General features: G+C 45.5%; 1 protein-coding gene across 1 annotated transcript; it reads left to right on the plus strand.

Annotated features, from left to right (window-relative positions):
• Positions 1 to 12,180: 12,180 nt before the first annotated feature.
• ASCL4 (achaete-scute family bHLH transcription factor 4) lies at positions 12,181 to 13,310 on the plus strand. Its single transcript, XM_048836551.2, has one exon. It carries the CDS (start codon positions 12,486 to 12,488, stop codon positions 13,089 to 13,091), a length of 606 nt encoding a protein of 201 aa, XP_048692508.2. The 5' UTR covers positions 12,181 to 12,485; the 3' UTR covers positions 13,092 to 13,310.
• Positions 13,311 to 13,562: the final 252 nt, after the last annotated feature.

Here is a 13,562-nt window from a genome sequence, read left to right on the forward strand (position 1 = left end):
TGCTGTCTGCACTCCCACCTTTTGATCTTAAAAAATCAGTACTTCGGTGAATCTAAAATACCCTCATGATTTGGAAGAGTCATTCACTGCAAACCCATCAATTCTTTTTAATGGAGGATATAATCTCTCAGCATCATTCATGGCTGAGACAATGACATCATCCAGCTCTTCTACATTTTCCAGGGATTGTCATGTTCTTTATTGAACAACTAACTCTCTTTATAGCTGGGTATATCTATAGTGCTAAACAGACTTAGACTAGCAGGCCAGTGTAAGAACCTTGCAGGGACAGAAAAACCTGGTAGCAAGCGATTTAGGATTCTGTGCTCGATTATTTGATCTCATTTTTTTACTGTGTAATGGTTCATCTGGTCGTCTCTACTACTTTTTACCTTTCTCAGCAGAAACTCAGCTGCACAATTACAAGCATGCAAGTGTTCTGGTAAAGCAGGTAATGCCAGTTTTAAATAGAGCCCCAAGAACCTTTTTCTACATTACTCCTTCCAATACATGGAAAATGGCAGGCGACTTCCCAGATTTCTGTCCTCTTTGTCCTCCCTGCAACTTTGGAATATGTCTCTGTGATGGGATCCCCGGGGTACAACCTGGGACTGTGAGACCACTGTGCCCCCTTAACTCACTGATCTGGGGTTGTCTCCCACAATGCCTTACTGGTGACAAGCAGCAAACCCCTCCAGGTGCTGTTAGCACTCAGTACAACCCCCACACCCAGCTAGATTGCATGAATGCTCCCAGAGCCACTCATGAATCACACAGAGAAAGGCACCAGCCAAATCTCTCCAGCACCCAGCCTTGTACCTCAGGAATACACCATGCTCAAGACCACACTGCTCAAGACCCTTTCTTGAGTAAAGCAAGTTTATTAATTGGTTTGCCACTTCATCAATACACCAGCCTTTGTAACCTAAGCGGATTTACGAAGCACTTCAGTCAAACTCACTGCTAAGGATAAACATTTGAATAAGTTTATTGATTACAAAAGCTAGGTTTTAAATTACTGTAAGTGGCAAAAAGAATAGTTACCAAAGGAAAATAAAAGATCACACAGTCTAAATTCTCAACCTTATTAGACTAAGTAATATCTGGACTAAGCAGTTTTTCTCACCCCACTGGATACTGCAGGTTGGGTACAGTCTTTCATTTGCAGGCTCTCTCCCTGTTAGCCTGGGGACCAGTCTCCTCAGCTCCAGCATTCTCATTGCCTTTGGCGTAGGTGGGGAAAGAGACAGGACAAACCATGTGGCCTCTGTCCCCCATTTTAAATCCTCAGTCCATGTGCTTGGATAACACAAGTCTAGGCTTGTCTGGTGGGCATTGCTGAGGCAAAGTTGAGCAGTTCCCCTGTTGTGGACTTGTGAAGTACAAGGGAGTCATTGAATTGTAACTCCTGTGCTGGACAATGGCTGTTGATGGTTGTCCCATATCCCCCTGGGCATTGCTTACCTCACTTGTTGTCTTTGGGGAGCTAATATCTGGGCAATTCCCCAACTCATAGCATATTTTAGTGACACCCATACAACACAACCTCATAACTTCATATGCACTAATGATATACATATTTAGAACAGTGGATTTCAACACATCATAACCTTTCCGATGATACCTTACCTGGCATGCTTTATATGAAATATCACCATCATATACAAATGATGAATATGGGGGTTACAAGGCACTCCCCCGAGGTATAGAGTGTCACAGTCTCAATTGCACTCTGCAGCACCATCTGTTATATTAGTCCTGGACCCTGTCATATGGACAGACTGATAGTTTTGCTGAATTAATGTCAGTTCTGGTAGTGACATAAGGCCAGTTACTACTGGAGAGGTGTCTATGGGTATGTCTACACTACGGAATAAGGTCGAATTTATAGAAGTCGGTTTTTTAGAAATCGGTTTTATAAATTCGAGTGTGTGTGTCCCCACAGAAAATGCTCTAAGTGCATTAAGTGCATTAACTCGGCGGAGCGCTTCCACAGTACCGAGGCAAGCGTCGACTTCCGGAGCGTTGCACTGTGGGTAGCTATCCCACAGTTCCCGCAGTCTCCGCTGCCCATTGGAATTCTGGGTTGAGATCCCAATGCCTGATGGGGCTAAAACATTGTCGCGGGTGGTTCTGGGTACATATCGTCAGCCCCCCGTTCCCTCCCTCCCCCCGTGAAAGCAAGGGCAGACAATCATTTCGCGCCTTTTTTCCTGAGTTACCTGTGCAGACGCCATACCATGGCAAGCATGGAGCCCGCTCAGGTAACCGTCACCCTATGTCTCCTGGGTGCTGGCAGACGCGGTACGGCATTGCTACACAGTAGCAGCAACCCCTTGCCTTGTGGCAGCAGACGGTACAGTACGACTGGTAGCCGTCATCGTCATGTCTGAGGTGCTCCTGGTCGCCTCTGTGAGGTCGATCAGGAGCGCCTGGGCAGACATGGGCACAGGGACTAAATTTGGAGTGACTTGACCAGGTCATTCTCTTTAGTCCTGCAGTCAGTCCTATTGAACCGTCTTATGGTGAGCAGGCAGGCGATACGGACTGCTAGCAGTCGTACTGTACCATCTTCTGCCGAGCAGCCATGAGATGTGGATGGCATGCAGTCCTTCTGCACCGTCTGCTGCCAGCCAAAGATGTAAAAGATAGATGGAGTGGATCAAAACAAGAAATAGACCAGATTTGTTTTGTACTCATTTGCTTCCCCCCCTCCCCTGTCTAGGGGACTCATTCTTCTAGATCACACTGCAGTCACTTACAGAGAAGGTGCAGTGAGGTAAGTCTAGCCATGTATCAATCAGAGGCCAGGCTAACCTTCTTGCTCCAATAAGGACAATAACTTAGGTGCACCATTTCTTATTGGAACCCTCCGTGAAGTCCTGCCTGAAATACTCCTTGATGTAAAGCCACCCCCTTTGTTGATTTTAGCTCCCTGAAGCCAACCCTGTAAGCGCCCCTCCCAGCGTCAGAGCAATGGCAAACAATCGGGCATCTGAGAGTGCTGTCCAGAGCAGTCACAATGGAGCACTCTGATGGGGCTAAAACATTGTCGCGGGTGGTTCTGGGTACGTGTCGTCAGGCCCCCGTTCCCTCCCTCCCTCCGTGAAAGCAAGGGCAGACAATCATTTCGCGCCTTTTTTCCTGAGTTACCTGTGCAGACGCCATACCACAGCAAGCATGGAGCCCGCTCAGGTAACTGTCACCCTATGTCTCCTGGGTGCTGGCAGACGCGGTACGGCTTTGCTGCACAGTAGCAGCAACCCATTGCCTTCTGGCAGCAGACGGTGCAATACGATTGGTAATCGTCCTCATCGTGTCCGAGGTGCTCCTGGCCGCGTCGGCTGGGAGCGCCTGGGCAGACATGGGCGCAGGGACTAAATTTGGAGTGACTTGACCAGGTCATTCTCTTTAGTCCTGCAGTCAGTCCTATTGAACCGTCTTATGGTGAGCGGGCAGGCGATATGGACTGCTAGCAGTCGTACTGTACCATCTTCTGCCAGGCAGGCAAGAGATGAGGATTGCTAGCAGTCGTATTGCACCATCTTCTGCCAGGCAGGCAAGAGATGGGGATGGCTAGCAGTCGTACTGTACCATCTTCTGCCGAGCAGCCATGAGATGTGGATGGCATGCAGTCCTTCTGCACCGTCTGCTGCCAGCCAAAGATGTAAAAGATAGATGGAGTGGGTCAAAACAAGAAATAGACCAGATTTGTTTTGTACTCATTTGCCTCCTCCCCTGTCTAGGGGACTCATTCCTCTAGGTCACACTGCAGTCACTCACAGAGAAGGTGCAGCGAGGTAAATCTAGCCATGTATCAATCAGAGGCCAGGCTAACCTCCTTGTTCCAATAACAACGATAACTTAGGTGCACCATTTCTTATTGGAACCCTCCGTGCAGTCCTGCCTGAAATACTCCTTGATGTACAGGCACCCCCTTTGTTGATTTTAGCTCCCTGAAGCCAACCCTGTAAGCCGTGTCGTCAGTCGCCCCTCCCTCCGTCAGAGCAACGGCAGACAATCGTTCCGCGCCTTTTTTCTGTGCGGACGCCATACCACGGCAAGCATGGAGCCCGCTCAGCTCACTTTGGCAATTAGGAGCACATTAACCACCACATGCATTATTCAGCAGTATATGCAGCACCAGAACATGGCAACGCGATACTGGGCGAGGAGGCGACGTCAGCGCGGTCACGTGAGTGATCAGGACATGGACACAGATTTCTCTGAAAGCATGGGCCCTGACAATGCATGCATCATGGTGCTAATGGGGCAGGTTCATGCTGTGGAACGCCGATTCTGGGCTCGGGAAACAAGCACAGACTGGTGGGACCGCATAGTGTTGCAGGTCTGGGACGATTCCCAGTGGCTACGAAACTTTCGCATGCGTAAGGGCACTTTCATGGAACTTTGTGACTTGCTTTCCCCTGCCCTGAAGCGCATGAATACCAAGATGAGAGCAGCCCTCACAGTTGAGAAGCGAGTGGCGATAGCCCTGTGGAAGCTTGCAACGCCAGACAGCTACCGGTCAGTTGGGAATCAATTTGGAGTGGGCAAATCTACTGTGGGGGCTGTTGTGATGCAAGTAGCCCACGCAATCAAAGATCTGCTGATATCAAGGGTAGTGACCCTGGGAAATGTGCAGGTCATAGTGGATGGGTTTGCTGCAATGGGATTCCCTAACTGTGGTGGGGCTATAGACGGAACCCATATCCCTATCTTGGCACCGGAGCACCAAGCCGCCGAGTACATAAACCGCAAGGGGTACTTTTCGATAGTGCTGCAAGCTCTGGTGGATCACAAGGGATGTTTCACCAACATCAACGTGGGATGGCCGGGAAAGGTGCATGATGCTCGCATCTTCAGGAACTCTGGTCTGTTTCAAAAGCTGCAGGAAGGGACTTTATTCCCAGACCAGAAAATAACTGTTGGGGATGTTGAAATGCCTATATGTATCCTTGGGGACCCAGCCTACCCCTTAATGCCATGGCTTATGAAGCCATACACAGGCAGCCTGGACAGTGGTCAGGAGCTGTTCAACTACAGGCTGAGCAAGTGCAGAATGGTGGTAGAATGTGCATTTGGACGTTTAAAGGCGCGCTGGCGCAGTTTACTTACTCGCTTAGACCTCAGCGAAACCAATATTCCCACTGTTATTACTGCTTGCTGTGTGCTCCACAATATCTGTGAGAGTAAGGGGGAGACGTTTATGGCGGGGTGGGAGGTTGAGGCAAATCGCCTGGCTGCTGGTTACGCGCAGCCAGACACCAGGGCGGTTAGAAGAGCACAGGAGGGCGCGGTACGCATCAGAGAAGCTTTGAAAAACAGTTTCATGACTGGCCAGGCTACGGTGTGAAAGTTCTGTTTGTTTCTCCTTGATGAACCCCCCCGCCCCTTGGTTCACTCTACTTCCCTGTAAGCTAACCACCCTCCCCTCCTCCCTTCGATCACCGCTTGCAGAGCCAATAAAGTCATTGTTGCTTCACATTCATGCATTCGTTATTCATTCATCACACAAATAGGGGGATGACTACCAAGGTATCCCAGGAGGGGTGGTGGAGGAGGGAAGGAAAATGCCACACAGCACTTTAAGCACAGCACTTTAAAAGTTTACAACTTTAAAATTTATTGAATGACAGCCTTCTTTTTTTGGGGCAATCCTCTGTGGTGGAGAGGCTGGTTGGCCGGAGGCCCCCCCCCCGCCGCGTTCTTGGGCATCTGGGTGTGGAGGCTATGGAACTTGGGGAGGAGGGCGGTTGGTTACAGAGGGGCTGCAGTGGCAGTCTGTGCTCCAGCTGCCTTTGCTGCAGCTCAACCATACACTGGAGCATACTGGTTTGGTCCTGCAGCAGCCTCAGCATTGAATCCTGCCTCCTCTCATCACGCTGCCGCCACATTTGAGCTTCAGCCCTGTCTTCAGCCCACCACTTACTCTCTTCAGCCCTCCACCTCTCCTCCCGGTCATTTTGTGCTTTCCTGCACTCTGACATTATTTGCCTCCACGCATTCGTCTGTGCTCTGTCAGTGTGGGAGGACAGCATGAGCTCGGAGAACATTTCATCGCGAGTGCGTTTTTTTTTCTTTCTAAGCTTCACTAGCCTCTGGGAAGGAGAAGATCCTGTGATCATTGAAACACATGCAGCTGGTGGAGAAAAAAAAAGGGACAGCGGTATTTAAAAAGACACATTTTATAAAACAGTCGCTACACTCTTTCAGGGTAAACCTTGCTGTTAACATTACATACATAGCACATGTGCTTTCTTTACAAGGTCGCATTTTGCCTCCTCCCACCGCGTGAACGGATTTTGGTTGAATGCCAGCAAACATACACTGCAATGCTTTGTTCTACAGTGATTCCCGAGTACGTGTTACTGGCCTGGAGTGGTAAAGTGTCCTACCATGAAGGACGAAATAAGGCTGCCCTCCCCAGAAACCTTTTGCAAAGGCAGAACAGCAAATGCCAGGGCAAAGTAATCCTTTCACATGCTTGCTTTTAAACCATGTATAGTATTTTAAAAGGTACACTCACCAGAGGTCCCTTCTCCGCCTGCTGAGTCCAGGAGGCAGCCTTGGGTGGGTTCGGGGGGTACTGGCTCCAGGTCTAGGGTGAGAAACAGTTCCTGGCTGTCGGGAAAACCGGTTTCTCCGCTTGCTTGCTGTGAGCTATCTACAACCTCCTCCTCATCATCTTCTTCGTCCCCAAAACCTACTTCCGTATTGCCTCCATCTCCATTGAAGGAGTCAAACAACACGGCTGGGGTAGTGGTGGCTGAACCCCCTAAAATGGCATGCAGCTCATCATAGAAGCGGCATGTTTGGGGCTCTGACCCAGAGCGGCTGTTCGCCTCTCTGGTTTTCTGGTAGGCTTGCCTCAGCTCCTTCAGTTTCACGCGGCACTGCTTCGGGTCCCTGTTATGGCCTCTGTCCTTCATGCCCTGGGAGATTTTGACAAATGTTTTGGCATTTCGAAAACTGGAACGGAGTTCTGATAGCACGGATTCCTCTCCCCATACAGCGATCAGATCCCGTACCTCTCGTTCGGTCCATGCTGGAGCTCTTTTGCGATTCTGGGACTCCATCATGGTCACCTGTGCTGATGAGCTCTGCATGGTCACCTGCAGCTTGCCACGCTGGCCAAACAGGAAATGAGATTCAAAAGTTCGCGGTTCTTTTCCTGTCTACCTGGCCAGTGCATCTGAGTTGAGAGCGCTGTCCAGAGCGGTCAGAATGGAGCACTCTGGGATAGCTCCCGGAGGCCAATACCATCGAATTGTGTCCACAGTACCCCAAATTCGAGCCGGCAACGTCGATTTAAGCGCTAATCCACTTATCAGGGGTGGAGTAAGGAAATCGATTTTAAGAGCCCTTTAAGTCGAAATAAAGGGCTTCATTGTGTGGACGGGTGCAGGTTTAAATCGATTTAACGCTGCTAAATTCGACCTAAAGTCCTAGTGTAGACCAGGGCATAGTCATTAAAACCATCACCTTGTTTCACACAGGCCATCAAACAGCAATCAAATGATATCAAGTTATGGTCACTATCAGCCTGAGCTGTATTGGAACCAGTAACAGAAATGAGCAGATCTTTATATCACAACCTAGCCCTTGAACCATCCAATCCTCCACCCTGTATTGCAGTCACATAACTTTACCCCTTTAGAAAACTGATATTTAAAGACCAGTTTAAACCATATAGTAATGTCTAGGTAGGTCAGTGATAATATTAAGTGCAATTGCCTGAGAAATTCACCTGTGTCTGCAGAGAGATGTGTGCTGAATGTCTGATGTGCTGTAATAAATATTAGGAAGAAAAATGTTCTAAAAACCCATGAACAATGGATACAGCTTTTAAAAAACATTTCTTCCAAAAGGCAAGACATTATTTCTATGCTGAGTATTTATTATCTGTCAGTATACTACTAAGGCAACTGTCCTGTATCCACTGGAAGCCTGAACTCATTCCAGATATTTGAGTCTAGTTTTCTAACACCAAACAATGGATTTTCCCCCCGATTTGGTGTATCACTCATTAGTCAGCACACAGATACCATGGTGATGGATATGGTATAAGAATTTAGATTAAATCCAGCTCTTATTTTTGGCTGTCATACTGGGACAGATGCCACATTCTGAAGGGCAGACAACAACCTTATAACCATAAAAAATCATAAGATGTTCTGAGCTGTAGCATATTTTGGATTCCTTAGTTGCTCTATAAATGCAAGATATTTTTATATTATTATTATTCTATTGCAGTATACAGTTAACACAAGAAATTGGCAATGTATAAACTTTGTTTTGTATCAAGTAAGTTGCAGTGAAGAAGACAAACTAAAAAGCATAACAAAGGCATACAAGCATAAAGCAGACAGTCTTCCTTCAGCACATTTTTCTACTTCCTGGGTGTTAGTTTTATAGATAAAATCATTTTAACATTACCTGTTGGGAAACAGGTGTACTTGCATGCATCCAGCTAGTTCTTTTACAGATCCAGACTAACACGGCTACCCCTCTGATACTTGACAGCTAGTTCTTGTGCTTCTACCAGCGCATTTTAATCAGTCTGAGCTTAATTTCAGATAAGAGCCACAGGGAATACTTGCCACTGGGAAGCTGTTGCTGAAAATATGCCACTGGCTTCAAGGCTTCACACAAGAGATGTACATGATTCCAGTTTGTGTGAGTGGCACCAACAGCAAGATGGAAAGCTGAGTAATAATATTTGCTATTGGGATTTTTTGTCACTATTACACAGTCAATATTACATTGTTTTGGCTGTACAAATCATATTGTGAGATATGCAATCAAAACTATAACTAAACTGTATCTGGAGGGAATAATTATTTAAATTTTATTTCCCACATAAATGAAAATATTTTCTGGTAGTTTCACATAGATAAGTAAGAATGAACATTAAAGTACAAGACATGAATGAAGAAAACAGGTTATAACGTCATAGGAAATGGAGAATTTATGGACTGGCCCAGTGTAAACTTGTATATTAAAAAAAAAGATGGGATTTAAGCAGAGGCAGATTAAGAAGGAATCCATAAATCCTTGAGCTCTTGCTCCAGAGGTCTGAGGGGCCTTGACTCAGCAGTGAATCACTGAGAAACTAAGAGCCTGATTCTCCTTTCATAGCAATTTTTGCACAGGTGTAACTCTATTGACTACAATGGAGCTATTCCCAATTTATAACAACATGAACAGAATTAGATCCTAAAATTCTGTCTGGGTTGGGAGGGGATTGTGTGAGGAGATCAAAGAGTCTATAGGTGGCAAGGCATCAAGGAGAGTAGATTGTTTGCAGGAACCTGAGAAGGGAGATCAAGGTATACAAGGACCTATATATTTCTAGAAAGAGTACTGTTTTTGGAGCTAACCCCTACATTGTCTTAATCTATCCCTGGATTTAAGATGAAAATGCTTATGAATTTCAATTTTACAGTGTGAGGGGCTGTTTGTGTAGGTAAAGTGAGCAGGATCTGGCCTGTACAGAAGGCCAGTCCACAAAATATGCATCACTTTAGTCCTACTTAAGCCCTCACCAGAGAGGAGTGGGACTTAATCGGTGCATAGGCCTCATTCTGGTTCTCTGCAAGGGACAAACTTCAGCCTGGGAGAACCCCATTATCTTGTCAATATGATCATCTAAGCAACAAAAATTAGCAGCATATTTTCACTTTTCTTGTGTTGCTGAAGCAAATCATTCCATGCCAGTGTGGACTCTGATATGCACCTGGCTTTTCTGACCATTCAAATCAATATTTCTTCTAAGATCATTTTACATTTTAAAATAATTAAGACAATGGATTTACTTTAGGAAAATCGTGTATCCCTTTAACACAGGGGGGTTTTCAGAACTCTGGGAACTGCAGGCGAGCAGTGTTTACAGTAAATATTGAAATAAAAGTCTGATGGCAATGAACAATGTTTGTGTTACTGAACTGAAATATAATTCTGCCTTTTGAACATGGGTAGACACTAGGAATGGTTTTAGAGACTCCAAAGCCATCCAGGATTTTAAAGAGCAGCAGAGAATTCTTCAGGGCTTTTAAAGGTACACTGTCTGTTTAAAAATCACACAGCTTAAAAAATAAGTGCCAGTCCCGTGTTGCTCATGACACATTAGACTATTTTAAATGGAAGCATTATACAAATCTAATTTATTTCCATTTAAGCTGTTTGTTTGCTTTTTGAGTTGGACAATGACAACAGACCAGTCAGCATCCCATTTGTTTCTAGAGAATCTTAGTCCCTTATCTAGCACAGTGCTGTAGTGCAGGGATCGGCAACCTCTGGCATGCGGCCCGTCAGGGAAAGCCCCTGGTGGGCCAGGCTGGTTTGTTTATCTGCAGCGTCCATAGATTCAGCCACCGCAGCTCCCACTGGCCGTGGTTCGCCACTCCAGACGAATGGGGGGCTGCGGGAAGCGGCGGCCAGCATATCCCTCGGCCCATGCCGCTTCCTGCAGCTCCCATTGGCCTGAAACGGCAAACCGCGGCCAGTGGGAGCTGCGACCAGCCGAATCTGCGGACACTGCAGGTAAACAAACCAGCCCGCCAGCGGCTTTCGCAGACGGGCCGCATGCCAAAAGTTGCCAATCCCTGCTGTAGCGTTTGAGTCACAAAAGCTGCAGGATGAGGTTTAAATAAAAAACAAACAAAACCCCGACTATTTTCATTTGTTAAATTAAAAACAAATCATGAAGTCATGGCTACGCTAGTGTTTGCTGAGACCAAAAGCTGTCCTTAAAGTTATGGTGAGAGTTCTATTATGACCCAGTGTTTTCACAGATTTTAAGGCCAGAACGGACCATTATGAACATCTAGTCTGACCTCCTGCATGAACAACAACAATAGAACCTCCCTCAGTTAATTCATGCAGCAAGCCCATAACTTTTGTTTGAGCTTTAGCTTATCTTTTAGAAAGACAGCCAGTCTTGATATAAAATGTTTTCACCCCTGATGAAAAGTATCATTCTAATTCTAAAGGATCTCTGGATGAGCACCTGTTCTGTTCATTCCCTCTGAAGTATCTGTCACTGGCCACTGTCAGGATACTGAGCTAGATCGGGACCATTGGTCTGACACAGTATGGCCATTCTTCTGTTCTACATAAATGGTACAAAACACCATGGCCCCAGTCCTCTGGGCTGGTTGAGCTGTGCTCAGTGTAGGACCCAGAGGTGGAGGAGTGGCTATATGCCACCTTTGTGCTTCCCCAATTTCTGAGGCTTCTTGTGGCTGATTCTGCCCCTAGCATAAGTCAGGGCAGTCTCAGGACTGTTTGCAATGGTCCCCAGGTAAGCTGAGCATACTTTGAAAATTAAAAAACATGCCACTTCTGTGGCAATGTTTTTTAGGATTGCAAAATAACCTCATACAAAAAGCCAAGCATACTTTTTAAAAAGTGCATACTGATGTCACTACTGCCAGCTGCTGACTCTGCACATGCATATTTCTTGGAGTGGGGAATTTTGTTCACTTATTTAAGCCCAGATCCTCAAAGGTGCTTAGAAACCTAACTCTCACTGATTTCATGGGTCAGAATTTAGCCAAACATGTTGCAACAGCAGCACTGCCATTTCAGGGGCAATTTAAGGGTTTTGTTTTTTTTTGTTAAGGCAGCTGGTCCTCACCAGAGATGATCAGACCATTTTCCATCAGACCAGAATTTCAATGAAAAACAAACAAAATAATCATGAACATTTTCTCAAAAAATATATTTTGAATTTTTGAACCCAGCTCTCCTCAGAACTTGCTGGAAAAGCTTTCTTTTCAGCTGAAGAAAACACCAAGAAAACACGTATTTCCTTTCTTGGAGACATGCATGTAATCTTCATGTGAGATGACTTGCAACCACAAGAGAGCACTCTTTCCTTTGATGATCTCTCAGCCTTCCTAGAAAGGTAGAGAGATACCATATAAGTTTTGCATACCGCTGGAGAACCCGCTTCAGTTAGATTGGAACAGCAGAAACAACAAAGGCTGCAGATGCATTTTGGATTACAGTGTGAAAAGCCTGTGGCTAGTTTTTCAGCTGACAGGAGATCTTGGTTCCTGAGTGGGAGGAGTTCTGCCAAAACTTTGAAGAGTCCTATAAACTTTGGAAATTACCCATCTTTTGGAGACAACTTTATCAAAAGACATCGTGAGTTACAATACAAGAGAAGTGTTTAGAGCCTGGAAGCTTGTTTATGTTTGGTGTTAACTCTATGGACACACTTTCAAGCTAGAAGAAAAGGAATACAGGAACCCTCTTATTATCTTTTGAAAGATGAAGATCAGAGGAAATGCTAGGTTTAAAGTGTGGAGTGATGGTCCTAAAAGCCAGTCTATAAATTAGATGGCATCCTGTCTCTAAAAAAGATTGAGGAGTAGAGCTGATTTTCAGTCATATAGTGGATTGTTAGTTTTGCCTTTAAATCTGGTCAAGAAAGGAACAGACTGTGGGGCAAAGGACCCAGTACAAATGTTTCCTCCATGCATGGATTAATGCAAGATTTGGAAGCCAAATTTGAAACAATGGACAGCAATAAAGATGATGGACTATTGAATGGGATGTTATTCTCTGGCACTATGTCCATGGGTAATAACCATGTGAATCCTCATGGGTTACCACTCAGAGAGCCCTTTGGTGTTCCCTTCCATTTTGATCCAACTTACTGGGACCAAGCCTACCGTGGTTATTCAGGTAGATTTTCCTGCATCCCTTTCTCTGGATATGTAGGAGTCTATGACTATTCTTTTGAGCCTGCCTTCATTCGAAAGAGAAATGAGAGAGAGAGGCAAAGAGTGCGTTGTGTGAATGAGGGGTACACACGCCTCCGAGAACATCTTCCCAAGGAGCTTGCTGACAAACGCCTCAGCAAAGTGGAGACCCTAAGAGCTGCAATAAATTACATTAAACACCTTCAGAGTTTGCTGGACTGTCAGCCATTAGGACCTACCACTAAGGAAACAATACCTGCTAAGGAAGCTACAGATGCTTCCAGTCCTGATCTAAGAAGGGAATGCAACAGTGATGGAGAGTCTAAAACCTCTTTATCTTCATCTCCATACAGTGAGTTTGAGGAGACTTGCATCTAGGAAACATCATTTTCAGAAACAGATGCCTTCAAGACCAATCAAAAACTCTATTATTGTATCTAAATCCACACAATCGTTCTACAGGTCAAAATGTATCCTAGGAAAGAGAAAAGAGCCAGGGAAAATAAAGGTATCGTCAGTCTCTGAGAGGACCTTTTCACTGTTGTTGCATGCACGTAGCCTAAAGGTGGTTCGTAAGGATACACAAATTCCTCTCAAGTTTCCTCAGCCGTATGTACTAATTGTGGTTTAGATTATTAAACTTGAAACAGTTTTTAAAATCTAAATTACTCTTCACCTTTTATGCTGTTGGGTTACTTTTTGCATTTCACTCAGTGGGAAAATGAAAATAGATTAACCAGGTTTGGAGTTTTTTCCTAGTCAGGTTTATTTTCTAGTTTCCATGCATTGATACAATGATGCAATGTTTGGTTTGCAAATATTGTGAATGCGGGCTGGGAGGGAGAGAGG

This window comes from Caretta caretta, chromosome 1 (genome assembly GCF_965140235.1).
Source record: "Caretta caretta isolate rCarCar2 chromosome 1, rCarCar1.hap1, whole genome shotgun sequence".
Lineage (NCBI taxonomy): Eukaryota > Metazoa > Chordata > Testudines > Cheloniidae > Caretta > Caretta caretta.

Coding starts and splice junctions, on each gene's coding strand:
- ASCL4 (XM_048836551.2), top strand. CDS start 12,486: ATGCATGGATTAATGCAAGATTTGGAAGCCAAATTTGAAACAATGGAC.